General features: G+C 35.3%; 1 protein-coding gene across 1 annotated transcript; it reads left to right on the top strand.

The window, feature by feature from the left end:
• The first annotated feature begins 503 nt into the window (after nucleotides 1-503).
• Nucleotides 504-15,188, top strand: LOC125652436 (uncharacterized). Its single transcript, XM_048881635.2, has 4 exons — nucleotides 504-731; nucleotides 8,872-9,030; nucleotides 10,786-10,965; nucleotides 13,483-15,188. Exons 1-4 carry the CDS (start codon nucleotides 638-640, stop codon nucleotides 13,680-13,682), a joined length of 633 nt encoding a protein of 210 aa, XP_048737592.2. The 5' UTR covers nucleotides 504-637; the 3' UTR covers nucleotides 13,683-15,188.
• The last annotated feature ends 2,179 nt before the right edge of the window (nucleotides 15,189-17,367 follow it).

Raw genomic sequence — 17,367 nt, forward strand, 5'->3', positions numbered from 1 at the left:
CAGACCGGGGTTTGAACCCGGGCCCCCTGAATTTCTAGTCAGGTACTCTACCAACTGAGCTACCTGGCCACCGGCGATCGAATCCGGCTGACTACTACACACGTAACAAATGGGTCAACCATATAATATTTTAGAACTTAAATCTAATTTATATTTTAAAACAATACAAAAAATATAAATATAAACAATGAAATGTCTTTCTTTTTTGTGTCATCGGGCGATGAAGGTAACAATCATTGCAGAATTATTTTTTACATAATTCCATTCTCTCTCTCTCTCTCTCTCTCTCTCTCTCTCTCTCTCTCTCTCTCTCTCTCTCTCTCTCTCACACACACACACACACACACACACACACACACACACACACACACACACACACAATCTCTCTCTATCTCTCTCTCTCTCTCTCTCTCTCTCTCTCTCTCTCTCTCTGGGAGCGTAATTATCGACCATACAGACTGCCTACTTTTAAGCAGATTTAAATTCAATTGAAATGCTAGGATTAATCTCCCCGCGTTGTGCCGGTCCATTGCCGCTATAACATTTAATTCATGCGCCTTTCTTGAACTTACGGCCATAAGCAGTTTCAAGAAAAATCAATACACACACAAGCATGCGCACATTGTAAAGTTGACCTATGGATGCCGGCGTTCTCACCTTTAAGATGAAGAATATCGTAAACATTGTCCTTGTCGTTATTGTCGTGTGTGCATCATCTATTTCGGCACAAGGTATGTTACAAATACTTTCTATCGATAATCATTATTAGTATTCATTGTTAGTAATTAAGTCGAAATCAATAAAGAAGTCCTTGAATGCACAAGGACAAGGGTATTATTGGGGTAGGGGGTATTATACCATGTGGCACTAGCTAGTAGCTAAGTAAATCGACGGAATCATTTTTAATTGCATCATGGAAAATCGACCACAAAGTCTTATTCTATATTTAAGTCTATTTCAATGCATGAATCAACTCGACCATCTCTCTCTCTCTCTCTCTCTCTCTCTCTCTCTCTCTCTCTCTCACACACACACACACACACACACACACACACACACACACACACACACACACAACACATTACCCTTAGATGGTTTGCACTCTTTCTCGATCTATTAAGTACAATGTATGCATGTACACGTTTTGCATGGTTTCTAAACTCCTTTATCTGTTTATGTTTAGGTCGTTGGTAGAATACAATTTGTGTTCGAACACAATGTCACATGTAGATTACACTATAAACACAACCTCTAGCAGATTACAGCATGTAATTTTTACAGAAGCTGTCAGTAACCATTGAGAATTGTCTTTAAAATAGTGGAAAGTGCAAAAATCACAAATCTGAACGAAACTCTCACACTTTTGTGTATGGTGATAGTAAATGTTAAAAAAGTGAAAATTACTGGCACCATGCATCTTGTTTCCATGGCAACGGACCGTACCCACAGTTAAATCATTAGATGTTGAGTTTTTAATCTTTTCACAAATATTTCTAATAAAACCATGTACAGTGAATGGAAAGTCAAGAAAGCACTTACATTATTGTACTTGTGATTGAAAAAATGTGTATTTTCTTGCTTATTCTTAAAAATAAGTCATAAATTAAGGTAAAAAAGAGCATTTATGACTTCTTTTCAGACATTATTTTCTCTGAAATGCAGCATGGCTGACATTAATTCTATTTTGTCCCTTTCCTATATCATTAGGCTATGAGTATAGCACACACGTTTTTCAATTACAAATTCTGTAATTCATATATTTTAGACCACATCCATATTTTAAATGTAATAAAACAATACACTTCATAGAGATTTCGATATAAATACTTGAGGCCTACATTCCAACATCTTACATGCATGTATCAGACCACATCCATATTTTAAATGTAATAAAACAATACACTTCATAGAGATTTCGATATAGAAATACTTGAGGCCTACATTCCAACATCTTACATGTATGTATCAAATGGAATACCCCCCCCCCCCCCCCCAATAGTAAACGTAACGAACCTGGTGATTTTAATTATGTTCTATAACCTTGCTATGTACATTTTCCCATAGTTGATACTTTTTAAGAGTATTATTCATAAATTAGCATTGTGTTTATCTACAATTAAGTTTTGAAAATATAATCTTGTGATTGTGATTCATTTAACTTCCCTGAGATTTATATCTATTTCCTGATATTTCTTTATTCTATATCAACTTTGCATATATAGTCTAGTCAATCTAGCAAATCACCTCAAAGTAATTGCAACAGAAACAAACTCGACGGAATTTAATAAACAAAAGCGTGATTAACAACATACAAAAAATTGGACAAAATCAGACAATGGGAAATATTTAAAATTTAGACTTAAATATTTTAGTAAACCATCGATATTTTGTGGTGTTTACGGCACGCCGTACACGTAAAGGGGAGTAACTTAACTGTGACAGTCATCGGAATAAAGTTATACACAACGATCTAAAGTGCATGTAATAAAAAACGCGATTAAACAGCTTAACAGTTGTATTAAAAAGGTGATTTTAAGTCCTTCTATATACATACAATATTGCTCAGCATCTCATATTCTTTGCCGAGCTCTATTCAATTTATCTTCCTGATCATACGGAAGTTATAATTGATAATAATGCACTGCAAGCATCCATCAAACAAACTTAATTAATATATGTGGGAATATCTCTCTCTCTCTCTCTCTCTCTCTCTCTCTCATAATAGATATAAACCACAGCAATATGTTATTTTAAGAAAAAATACACAGGTTCGTTAGTAGATAAAGATATATTCATGTTAAAATTAAATCCAAATGCAGTTTAGGTCAACTGATTAAATATGAAGGTCATTGGTTAATGTATGTGACCTTGAGATTGTAGGACAAGGTCATTTCCAAGGTTTAATGGAATTTAGCATGTCATTAGAAAGTAATTGATTTACCCAGAAGGCAAATGTTCTTGACCTAAATTAGATCATTAGCCTTGTAATTAGATAGATTTTCGAAAATGTAGCTGAACATGGAAAGAAAAAAAAAATGATGTTTTTGGTCAGGTCAGTAACAAAAAACTAAAAGTTGTTTAATTGATTTTAATTTTTTGAATAAACATCTAACATTTGTTATTTCTTTCTATATGAAAGACCTTGCATGATTGTGTTGCGTTTCTGAAAAAAGTTAGCTAAAAAATCTATTGTTTTATTGAATTTTTGTCTGTATACAATGCAAGGTATGTTGGTTGACATGGCAACCATTTTTTGCTAAGATATTTAAATTTCTTATTTCGACAAATTTTTATATAAGCCTTTTCCATTTACCTTAAACTAAAAAACTATGCATCTTATTATCTTAATTGTATTTATTTTGGACTTTAAAGAGGTATATTTCACTTTTTTTGAAGGACTTTGTCCTTGTTACCATGGTAACAACAAAGTGATCAATAACTCTGTGTTATTTGAGTTTAAGTGACTCACATATGCGTTTTGAATGATTTTATCAATAACACTGCATAAAATTGTAGAATTTTTCAAAAAATTTTTTTTTACACTTTCCCAAAAGTTCTCCATGATTACTGACAGCTTCTCTTAAACATTCAAAGTCAGTTAAGGTAGCTCACTACACTAAAGCTTATACTCTGTATGACACCACGTCACAAGATGGCGATTTAAATCTTTTGTGAAATTATTTGTATTGATCGACTGCTATTGGGCTGGTTAACCGCAGATCTCGAGTTCAAATCCACCAGTCTTTTGTTCATACATGTATGTGTTGAAATATTTTTTTTTTTTTCTTTTTTTTTTTGAAAATCATGTTTTTATCCAAATTTGTATATTATTTGCCTTTTTTGGAAGTATATGCTTATTGTATATCATATCTTTCATAATTAAATCAATTTGTACTGCTTTGAGAAACTATTTCTGGGTGTAGTGAGCCACCTTAAAGTGCGCCAAAACCCATTTTCCTTGTCACAAGCGTTTTTCGATGACAGAAAAACACATTTTAAATTGTATTGGGGGGTTCGATTAAACATTAAGATGTGGCTGGTTAGTAAATGGGGATACTGTGTTGCATTACGGTATTAGAAAATAATCTAGAAGTCCAAAGAAAGATGGCAAGATAATGTTTTCTAGAAGAATAAAGGGATAGATATTTTTCCATATAATTTTCTCCACAATTACCAAAATAAAGTTTTACCCAAAAAAATTGCGAGTGTCTCATATCATGCAGTGGATTACGTCACAATTTATTTAAGGTTATAAGGAAAATACGGTTAAATTACATGAATAAAATTGATCACGTGGTTACTAGAATATGGAAGATTTAATGATTAACAGGCAAAGGATAACATTTGTGAAAAAACTTTAACGGATTTCGAAAATTTTCTATATGTGCATTTAATTGTTAATTACGTTACGCTAATTTTCACACAGTTCTTGCATGCTACAGACTTCAAATACCCTGACTGATATCCACACTAATGTTAATAAAAAGTTACACAGAGGCAATGCCTTAAAATAAAATTCAAGTCCATGAACTACGTTACAGTGAATTACGTTATGATCAATTCATTCAATACTGTAAAAGAATCTTTTCTAAGAGCAAAATTACTAAGGATCTTTATCATTGACACCGCCTGTCATACGGGGACCTATAGAAAGGGAATTTACACGCGGGGACTACTGCAGTGGTATAAACAATCATGTTAACCATTAGTATGCTTATTCAAACAAATGCAACTATCTAATTCCTCGTAATTTCATTAGAATTTTATTTTGAGAATGAATAAAGTATGTTATACTAAGATATCATGAAAATAGAATATTGATTTACTCTATGTTTACCACTGGTGTAGCTTTGTATATAGTGTAACGTAATTCACATACTTATAAATACTATTTTAATATCAGATAATGACTAGAATAAGTCTTGCTGAGCTGATGCTCTGCGCACATCAAATCATTTGATGAGATCAATAATCGATTTGATGCGCGCATCACTTAATTTGATGAGAGCAATAATCGATTTGATGCGCACATCACTTTAGTTGATGAGAGCAATAATCGATTTGATGCGCGCATCACTTCATTTGATGAGATCAATAATTGGTTTGATCCGCGCATCACTTCATTTGATGAGATCAATAATCGATTTGATGCGCGCATCACTTCAGTTGATGAGAGCAATAATCGATTTGATGCGCGCATCACTTCATTTGATGAGATCAATAATTGGTTTGATCCGCGCATCACTTCATTTGATGAGATCAATAATCGATTTGATGCGCGCATCACTTCATTTGATGAGATCAATAATCTATTTGATGCGTGCATCACTTCATTTGATGAGAGAAATAATCGATTTGATGCGCACATCAATTCAATTAATGCGCGCAATAATTGAATTTATGATATCTTCCAATAATTAAAGATATCATCAATTATTTGGGTTTATGTTATTTTGGTGCACCATATTATCCCACTGGAAGGTGGTGGAATAGCTTTTTTGGGATGCATCATGTTTCTGCGACTTATGTTTTGTAGACAGGAAAGTGGTACAGTTTTGTGACATGTTTGAGGGATGTATAAGTCATAGGATTGATTAATTGATAGTATTATCTTTTAACGGCCTGCTCCAGATACTCTCACTCATATGGAGACGTCACCACTGCCGGTGAAAGGCTGCAAAATTTAGGCCTATGCTCAGGTGCTTACGGCCTTTGAGCAAGGGGGTCTTTATTGTGCCACACCTGCTGTGACACGAGGTCTTGGGTTTTACGGTGTCTTCCAAAGGTCCGCCCCATTTAGTCGCCTCTTACGACAAGCAAGGGGGTACTCAGGGGACCTATTCTAACACGGATTCCCACAGGATGATTATAATATGAGTTCTGATCAAGTCACTGACTGAGAGTGACATTCCTACCTACAGTAACAGTACTACGGACGAGCCAGCAATAGAACATACTGTTGATGAATCGGTGAATGCAAGCGAGCTCTATCAAGGAGATGCTATGTTGCTGCCATGTACGAAAATAAATGGTATATTGGGAAAATCTTTGAATATGACGAAGATTATCAAGAATATCATATCACATACAATATACGTTGGGTGGGAAAAAGTAATTTAGATGGCCAAAGCATTCAAATAAGATTTGAATTCCTAGTACGGGACATTCTTTGCTCACTTAACGAGCCGGTAAAGATATATTTAAATTCTTAGAAAAGGTTCTAGAAAGGTCCAGAATCTTTTTGAAGAACTGTAATAAATCTTGTTTTGATAAGAAAAATGTACCTATTCAAAATGTTTACTTCCATATTAACACTTACAAGTTCATATGTGAATCGCGTTATCCTGTCTGTTTCATCATGCAGACTTATTTCTAGTATTTTAGTGATTTTTCAGACTACACCGCTGGTGATTATGCCCATTATTTAACAAGGTGTGCGAAACGTGATTTGATTTGATGTTTAACGATCATAACAATTTAGAGATATATCTATGTTATCATTTGCAAAGATAGTGTAATAAGTATACTTTTATTTTTCGTATTCCAGTTCGTGGAATTGTCACTTTTAAATCATTAGAAAACATGGGTATGCATTTTATGGATGATTGTGAATTACGTTACAAATACGACCATTTTCTCATGTCTGAAAATAAATGTTTCCTTTGAATGTTAACATACAGAAACCTTTGAATATCTTTTTAAAAGGTGTACAAACGAAAACATAATATCTAGTTCATTGTTAATTTTAGTATGTAAGTCTATCCAAATAAGAAATAAAGTACCATTTCCCCATAAACCATTTTTTTCCTTTTTTAATGATAAAGTGTATCAAATATGGACTATTTTAGAATATATGTAGCAAATTTTGAATTGCATTTTGGTTTTTAATTCCATTGTTATTATATATCTATCAAATAAGAATATTTGAAACATCATTTTGAATACTAGAATAACAAATTTTTTACATTTTGAACAGTATCTAAAGCAATAACGTAATTCACTGCCAAAATTACTCTGGATTTTTTTCGAATGTGTGTAGAATACAAATCCCTCTTTGAAGAGCTACCGTATGTGTTTTCTAATTCTACGAATGTTGCTCTATCGAAATCAAAACATTTCCTTCATTTTCATAGTTGAAAATTTTCAGCCGTTTTTTTTAAAAACTATTTGGGGCACTTTAATTGACATTGGATGTTAAAACGATATATTGATTAGGAGAATTTCATAATTTGTATCACCATACTAAGCTAGGACACAGGAGCTCGATTGATATCATAATTAATACATGTATAAAGTACACATTTTTATCTAGAAATATTAATGAGTTGTCACTTCCGGTCTGGTTGCCTCTCTTTCACAATTCATACCATCCTCTGGGTCGATTTCAATCAAACTTACAAGTTTGGGCAAATGACGAGACCAAGGTATATAATGATGTCCTAGAAATAATGAAAATAGGGTGCGGTTGAACCACAGAACCATAAAAAGTCAAAACTTATATACAAGTTTTCTTATGTAATATTCATACCATGAACCCTGGGAACAGGATAGGGCCACATTAAAGGTCCAAACTTTTACATAAAATACTAGTATACTAAAGGGAAAGGTACAATTTGCCAAATGATATGCAAACACCTTCAGGTAGTGTAGATATAAGTTTGTTCACACTACTACCATTGGTGTCATGGCGGGACTACGATAAATGGAATTTACATACAAATACATTCTCAAGAACCGCAAACGTACAACTGAATCATGAAATGCAAGCATCTTTATATAGTGTCGATTCATGTTTCTTCACACTAAGATTGCTATGCTCAGGGCTATAGTGTAGATTCATGATTCTTCACACTAAGATTGCTATGCTCAGGGCCACAAGGGTCAAAGTGTTGCCAGAAGAATGTACGGAAAGAAATCTTTTCATGAACGGGAAGGTCACACTTTGTCAAATTTATATGCTAGCATCCTCGTGTGATGTAGATTCGAATAAGCACACACCTTAACTCTCAGGGATTGAATAAACGCACACCTTAACTCTCAGGGATTGAATAAGCACACACCTTAACTCTCAGGGATTGAATAAGCACACACCTTAACTCTCAGGGATTGAAAAAACACGCACCTTAACTCTCAGGAATTAAGTGGGCTATAAACTTATCTTAATTTTTTAACGAGAAAATACATTATCTGCTCAGGTGAATGCTGTTGCCATATACCTCTTCTTCCCTGAATGCATGCTATCTTGTATAGATCTGTGGTAACCCTCCATGATTTGTACAAACCTTATAAGAATATTTTATCATATGCAGAGCATGATGGGCACATTCCATCTGTCTGTCTGTCTGTCCATATCAAAGTAAAGCTTCTCAAGAAAAACAAGAAACTTAAACCTTTTTAGCTCACCTGAGCTGAAAGTTCAAGTGAGCTTTTCTGATCGCCTGTTGTCCGTTGTCCGTCCGTCCGTCTGTCTGTAAACTTTTTACATTTTCGACTTCTTCTCCAGAACCACCGGACCAATTATATCCAAACTTGACCAAAAGCATCCTTGGGTAAAGGGCTTTCGAGATTGTTCAATGAAGAGGGCCATGCCCCTTTCAAAGGGGAGATAATTACAAAAATGCAAAAATAAGATGGGGTCATTTAAAAATCGTCTTCTCAAGAACCACTGGGTTAGAAGAGCTGATATTTACAGGAAAGCTTCCTGACATAGTGCAGGTTAAAGTTTGTTTTAATTTGAATTTACAGAGTTGATTTAAATACATCTTCTACCAAATACGATCCCTTAAATTCTCTCCGAGGCCCAAACCTAGTGGTTTGATAAAGATTCAGATTTTATAGAACTTGAACTGTATGAATATTTTCCTTTCACAGTGAACATGTGTAAACACAACTACTGCAAGCCGTACGTAGAGACTTGCTTCCCCTGGAATAATCCTGCAGGCTACCTCTGCTGTAAGTGGTCGTCTGCTCGTGGCCAGTACATCAACGAGCAGGTCCACCCACTGAAGGGCAAAATAAACGTCAACTGTGGTGAGTTAAAAATATGGCAAAATGACAATTTCTGACTTATTTACCTCTATATTCAATGTAATATGATTTATTTTACACCTTGCATTCCTAAGTCACACGGCGTCTTCATGGGTTTTTATTTATTATCCAAAAAATCCATTTATTTTATAGAAATGAAAGTTAGTGTGTTTGTACAAATGCCCATTGAGCTCATTTTCGTAGCTTTTTTTTTTTTTTTTTTTTTTTAGCGTCACAACGCGAAAAGTTTCGATAAACGCGAAACTTTTGAGAGTAAACGCGTAATTTTCGCATTATAACACGAAATATTCTATATTGATATAGTTATGTGAAGCAGGAGTCCCTGATTAGTATAATGAACGAAGACTGATGTTTATGCATTTATAAGTAACCTTAAAGTGAAGAATCCACACGTTTCAAAAGTTATGTCCCTTGCTGCCATCTTTGGGAGAAAAACCCCATAGAATTATCACAGCAACTTGTGTCGCTTACTGTTTTATAAGTTTGTTATTTCATAAGCCTTTGGTTTGGTTTTAACATATTTCATTGTCTAAAAAGACCTCTCCTATGTCACAATTAATAATACAAAATGTGCTCCAAAATTCAAGTACGATGGAATCAAAGGTCATCAAGATGATATTCTTAAATAAAGCAGTCACATTATATCAATAGATATGCATATTTGAAAATACAAAGTACAGCTGGACAAGCTAGCCCATTGTTATTCTTCTTTGTAATGAACAAATTATTTCATGGTGCTTTTTTAGATATTGAACGCATTTAATCAATAAATTGGGGGTTGGGACAACGTTTCGTGTTTCACGTAAGAACGCGAAATTTTTGCGTTATATCGCGAAAGTTAAGCGTCTCTTCACGAAAGTTTTTTCAGATACGAGAATGAGCTGAGATCATTGGGCTTTGGTCTGAGTGTATAATGAAAATTACTGAATCATTTTAATGATGATAATTTGGCAAGGGGGGGGGGGGGCATATTGAAGAAGGCATGCAATATGTAAGTCCCCACAGAAAAGTGAATAGGAGTCACAAGTCAAATGCGAAATCCAATGCCAGTTGTAAGACTAAATTTAAACTGTGTGAAATAGAAAGTCATAGATGGTACATGGAATAGATTGAAAAAAAGAGATGGGTGACAGATACTAAGCTATTTACAGATAGTGAACATGCTCTTCTCGTTTTAGGTGCTACAAACTCTACAGGGAAATAAGGGGGGGGGGGGGGTAAATGGTAAAAAAAAAAAAAAAAAGAAGAAGAGGCGAAAACTTGTACATAATGGAGATGGCCTTAAAACTGGTGTGGACAGCTAGTGCGTTTACATATATTTGTAGCTTAGATTCCGTGGGAAATTTTCACACTCTTGGGAATGGCTTAAAGGGATCACTACTGAAAAGAAACTGAAGACCTCAGTCTGACACACTCCTTCGGCTCTATACTTAGAATAAGAAAAATTGTCCCTTACAACGTACCAGTACGGGCGTTATGATTTATTCACGGTACTGTGATGGCTTTTGTTTTAGCATACAATTTCCCATGCATAGTACCCCCCCCCCCCCCCCGGTTAGAACTGGACCCCATGTTGATGTTTAAAATATCTTAAATTTTATATGTGTCCTAAAACATTTAGAAAATGATTTTGACAGTGTTTGGATATAATTGTGATTTGCACAAATGAACTTTAACTCTAAACCTTTTCAGGTTACAATTTGGCACCATAATCACATTCCTTCTTTCTTTCATTAGATCCGTTGAAATGCTACGTTTGTAGTTCCTCCAACAAGAAGCACGGAAATAAATGCGGTCGGGAGTTCGGGTACACCAAGGACGAGGCGACTAAGGCTGGAGTTTTCGTGACCTGTGACGAAATCGGCGTTCATAACGCTCGTGCCTGTGGTAAAATGATCTCAAACGGCTACTACGGAGGTGAGACATATACAGTGTATGTTAGGCAAATACTTGAATAGAAAATAGAATGTGCGATCTACTCCGATACCTATTGGAACAGTAAACAGGTAAATGCTTGACTTTGGTACCTTACCTGTGAATAGCACACATACATGTATGTTTGATTCCTTTCCATGTTTGCAACTATAGAGCGCCAAATTAACATAAACTCAAATAATTGAAGATATCTTCAATTATTTGAAGATATCATCAATTCATTTGATGCGCGCAACAATTTAATTAAAGATCTCTTCAAATAATTAATGATATCTTCAATTCTGAATTATTGCGCGCATTAATTGAATTGATGATAGCATTAATTCTTCAGCTGAATTGATGCGCGCTTTAATTGAATTAATGATCTCTTCAAATGAACTGATGATATCAACAATTGAATTGATGCACGCTACAATTCAATTGAAGAGAGCAATAATTGATATAATGCGCGCATTAAATCAATTGATGAGAGCAATAATTGAATTGATGCGCGCATTAATTCATTTGATGAGAGCAATAATTGATTTAATGCGCGCATTAATTCAATTATTGCTCTCTTCAATTGAATTAATGATATCTTTAATTCATTTGAAGAGAGCAATAGTTCTTTTAGAGAGAGCAACTATATAATTAAAGATATCTTCAATTCAACATATCCACAGTTGAATTAATGATATCTTTAATTGAATTGTTGCTCTCTTTAAAAGAATTGATGCGCGCATTAATTCCTTATACAAAAGCATTGTAAATGATTTAAAGATATCTTCAATTGAATTAAAGAGATCATCAAATTATTTATACCGAGCTCTAAATTAATTATTGCGAGCAATATTTCTACTAAATTGATGCTCTCATCAAATGAATTGAAGAGAGCAATAATTGAATTAATGCGCGCATCAAATCTATTATTGCTCTCATTAATTGAATTAATGCGCGCATCAATTGAATTGAAGAGAGCAATAATTGAATTAATGCGTGCATTAAATCAATTATTGCTCTCATTAATTCAATTGATACGCGCATTAACTCAATTGATGAGAGCAATAATTGAATTGAAGCGCGCATTAATTCATTTGATGAGAGCAATAATTGATTTAATGCGCGCATTAATTCAATTAAAGAGAGCAATAATTGAATTGATGATATCTTCAAATAATTGAAGATATCTTCAATTATTTGAGTTTATGTTAATTTGGCGCTCCATATGCAACTGCTTTGTAAGTATCGTCGACACAGACTGTGTAGCATCTTCGCTAGCCATGGGTGATTTCTTTCACCGTGTATCGTCACCCTTGGGTAGTGAAGATGACTGCAAATGCAAATAACAAAATCAACCATTTATGTATTTTTGGAAGTGCACCTCCGATCTTTGATGAGTACAAAACTTTGGGACAGAGTCTGTTTCCAACACGACAGGATTTCACGTCAGAAAATACTTTCATGTGGTTAGTTATTGGGTCATATCCTGAACTTTACCAGACTGGACATTAGAAGTGCTTCAAAGGTTTGTGAAGGGTAAAGCCTAGTTTAAAGAGAAATACTTGTAACATAATGGTGACTTTTTGGCTTAAGCCTCACACAATAATGACCAGACTCAGCATAAGAAAGCTAATGGTCATGTAACGCCCGTACAACAGTTTACACGGATGTGTAACGCTAGAGAAGAGGTGCAAGTGTGTGGTCCTTGTCGAATGGGTTGCTGTGAGATCCTGGTGATGTACGTCGGATCAGTTCTATGAAATAATTATTGTTTTGAAGTCATTGGGATCTTGGATATGAGGTACCATGTTACGGTAGGCTTTGGGGCGATAAAGAACCTTATAACTGCTAAGACCATAAGCTCCATGCTTAGGTAAAAAAAAATATGGCACTCCTAAAGCTGGTGACGTCTTTACATTCGTGAAAACTGACTTTTGTTTTGAAGTCTACCTGTACAATCAGATTCTATGACGTGAATTATGTCAACCCCCCCCCCCCCCGCCCCCCCCCCCCCCCCCCCCCCCCATAACCTTTGTCGAATTGGTCTCTGATCGAATGAGTTTCTGATTTGAAGTTTCGGTGATCATAATTGTGAATGCTGATCTTTATCATTTTCGTTCCGGGAAGTGGGTTTTGTTTTGAAACTCCGATAATCCTTGTCGAATTAATTTCTGTACGTATATGACATGATTTCTTGATCGAAACAGTTTCTGTGAAATTAGTTTTTTTTTTTTTTTAAATCCTGGTAATAATAACGCGGATCTTTGTCGATTTAGTTTCCTTGTAATGATTTTAGTTTGGAAAGCCCGCGGTTATCTTTGTCGAATTAGTCTCTGTAGCATGATGTCTTTGTCAAATCAGTTTTTATGAAATCATTTTTGTTTGAAACCCACAGGGATCTATCTTGAAAGGGCTTCATTGAAATATTTTGTTTCTGAAGTCCTTATAATCTTTGTCGATTCAGTGTCTGCAATATGATTATTGGTTTTAATTGAAGTCTGGATTAAACCTGTTTTGCAGAAGAAATTGTTTCAAGATATTGTTACAACTACACCAGTCCAATGAAATCCTGGTACCCTTCCGGATGTGCCGAATACCACACCATGGACACCTGCTACTGCAACAAAGAAGGATGCAACTCCCAGGAGGCGATTAGGTCTACTTTCGGGTTGATAGTAGCGGCAGTGTTTGCTACTTGTGTGTTGTATATATCTTATTGATAGTAGGTATGCACTAAAAACACGAAATATGATCCTATGCATTTTGAATAACTTTGTATTGTACTTGCCAGTGCAGAAAGTTTTCGACTCTCTTTGGGCACTTCAGTTTTGACAAATACTTTCAACAGATAGGCCTATAGGAATCAGCGTAATTTTTTATAGATCTAGAAAACTTAATTGTCATTGTACAAATGAGTATGTCAAATTGTTTTAATTCATTTACGTGTCTTGATGCGTTTTTTGAAACATAGAATCGTACAATCACGGTAAATATTATACAAGTCAGATTTTATCATTTACCGACTGTTCAATATGTAACTTGTTTAAGTCATGATTTAATAAATTAACTCAGGTGATGCATACCACAGGCAATTATATCGCTTGTGTTCAAATTGACTATTGAAGAGTTTTTTTCGTAGTAAATTCAAACCAAAGCGATATACTCGCCTGTGATACATGCACGTGCGGAAGCAGCTTATACTGGTTCAAGTCTTAGTCGTATGATGATACTCAGTCACGTTTGCTATACCTTGTTTATTTTGAATATACTCCTTATACTAATGTGTTCAAGGGGTATTTACGAACTTGTTGAAAGCTGCGATAGTTTCATAGATGCTTCAGGTGAAAATTTTTAAATGATGTTGTACATAGAAACCCAAGTACCAGCGTCCTGCCATCACCGACGTTCCCCAACCTAATAAGCTGGTGACAGCGGGGCCTGTTTTATTGTTATTGAATATAAATTTGAGGGACTCGATATCATCAAGACATTTATGAAAGGTGTATATTTGCTGCTCAAGGGACATAAATGAGCGGACCATTCCGGAACATGAATTCGTTCCCCCTTACCCCAAGACCTCGTTAGTTCGTCATTCTAATGAAATTCGTTATTTTGAGGTTGATGATGACCAGCAGCTCAGTAAAGGCACTGGTACTTGGGTGATGAGATACATGTACATTGTATGTGTGAATTTTATTCCATGGTCCGGAATTGATTCATAACAAGATTTTTTTGAGAAGAAATCTAGAATGTCTCTTACAATAGAATATGATTAATGAATTCCACAAGACCACCCTTACATGTACTGCGATGATGTTTCAAGTGAGCGGCTAGCAGTGTCCCGTACCATTACAATTTCTATTGAAATGAGACATTACAGATTTCACCTGCATTTTTTCTTTTTATAACGAAACCCCAGCAGTAGAATCTTCATAGTTTATATCATTTTATGACAGAGCAGTGTGTTGATGTTGAGAATGGAATTCAGGGACGACGGGATACAACTCCGAAAGAGCCTTTCGTGCATTATGTATTGTTGTTAAGACCGTACATCTGTATGTACACATTGTTTCTAGAGTTTCTAGCATATCTCTGTTGTAAATAGTGTTACCTTGGTAATACCTTTTGTATAACACAGGCCGTGAGAGTAGTTTTGTGTCACCGATATCATTGCAATAACGCGTGTTCCTCCAGTCATTTTTGAAATAAATTTTTTCTACACTTTACATAGTGGTCTTTTGTTATATACATCGTGTCTATATATTTAATGGTTGGTAGAGTTGTGATCGAGAATCATGTGGCAATAAATTTGTAATGTTCATATGGAATATTTAGAAATAAATAGCACGTTGACTGGTCATGAATACAAGGTAGTTGCTTCACGACCCCACGGAGTTGATACTGTCTAACATAAGTGTTTTGATATTCATGTTTACCAATATGTTTTGTCAGCACTATAAATCTATGTTGTTTCAATTTACATCATTTCTCGATTGGCCCTTCATCTTGACATAAAAATATTAACCAAAAAGGTAAAGATGAAAGGTGAAGATGACGAACAGTGATCAATCTCATAACTCCTATTAGCAATACAAAATAGAGAGTTGGGCAAATACGGACCTCTGGACACACCAGAGGTGGGGGGATCAGGTGCCTAAGAGGAGTAATCATCCCCTGTCGACCGATCACACCCGCTGTGAGACCTATATCTTGATCAGGTAAACGGAGTTATCCGTAGTCAAAATCAGTGTGTCAAGAACGGCCTAACAATTGATATGAAACACGTCAAACAGCATTTGACCCAATGATGGGTTGTAATGGCAAACTAGATCGTTATAACGACCATAGAATTTGTGAAATGCCGACTTTAAACGAGACTGTTCAAACCCCTGTATCATCAACTTGTTTGTTAGTAGCCTGACTCGATTCCCTGTTAGAATATGTAAAGCAAAGTCGTCCATTTCAGTGATTGTTTGGCGATGATACATGATCTATCTTTTTTAATACATGACTTTTGTTCTTGAAAGAGACCATGTACTGTCGATTTCCTATTTTAGAAATTGCCCTGATTCCTGGGATAATTAGTAGTTTCGATAGTTCTTGCTCAGACATGCCTCCTTTCTCTGAGAGCTTGGGTGTACATGGTTCTGTTCAGTTTTGCGATACCCGTTTTCCTACCATATTGCTTTGAAGAAAGACTGGATCACGCATCTGCGGATGTTACGTTAGCTTATAGAGCCTTTGATGGGATCCTGATGAGAATAGATGTTACCGGGTTCCAAGTAACCATAAAGACAAACACAATCGCTGTTTTCAATATTGTATTGATGGCACTGTAAATTATAGTCTGCACTGCAATGATTAAAGTCCCATAAAAAGAAATATCACAGTATATAGGAAATGCAACCATTCAGCTTAACTGGCAAAAGTGTTATATTCAAAGATAATTGAATAGACTAGAAAGAACTCTAAGAAAATCACCTGACCTAAACTTTTAAGCAACCAAAACCTCCAAAATTAATCACCCATAAACAACACTAGTCACTAATGAAAATCTATGGAAATCCATACTAGACATAATAATTTATCAAGGGTTTATTAAAATAACCTTATGGAAAGCAATTAATGTAATACTTTATAATTCAGTGACATGTATACACTTATTTAAATTGGGATTTAAAAATTTATTTACACACACACACTCACTACCACATAGACTCCTGCTGTTGCGAGGTAGCAAAATGGTTGGTTGTCTCATTGTCCTCTGAGCACCATGGTTGACACGTGGGCTGATGTTGTTACATCTAAGTCTCGTTGTAGTGTGACAACTACCCAAATGGTGTGCATCGGCTGAGATTCGACTCGGCTGAATATCTGGACTGATACCTTTACTTAGTCTCGGAGCAGTCTTTCATAATTCACATTACACTTCGGTCGGTTCTAGCAATTATCGCAATTCACCTTTGAATTAGAACGCTTTACCCGATATAGTATTGCGTTGTGTGACGACACAATTGAATGAGACGATTGAACAGTTTGAATGACATGTTTGATGTAATACAACAAGAGTTTTCATTGGCCGATTACAGCCCGCCCACTTTCTCGAGCGGATTCAGGTGATCAGATAAGATGGACGGACTAGAAAATTGCTAGCTGCAGAACTGTAGCTCTGTGAAAAAATATTGTGACGGAAGAGAGAACTACAGATCCACCTTTTATAAAAACCTTCGATTTACGGGGCACAAAAAGCTGCGCACGGCTGAGGCTTGATATCGGTGTATTCTTCTGTTGCTGTCTCATAAACTCAATATAAAAAAAAATCGTAACATATTTTCCTACTATACTTGTGTCCAAACATACCTTCAAATATTCATTAAAGCCACACACGACCCGAAAACTCGCAGC

The sequence above is a fragment of the Ostrea edulis genome, chromosome 5 (assembly GCF_947568905.1).
Source record: "Ostrea edulis chromosome 5, xbOstEdul1.1, whole genome shotgun sequence".
NCBI lineage: Eukaryota > Metazoa > Mollusca > Bivalvia > Ostreida > Ostreidae > Ostrea > Ostrea edulis.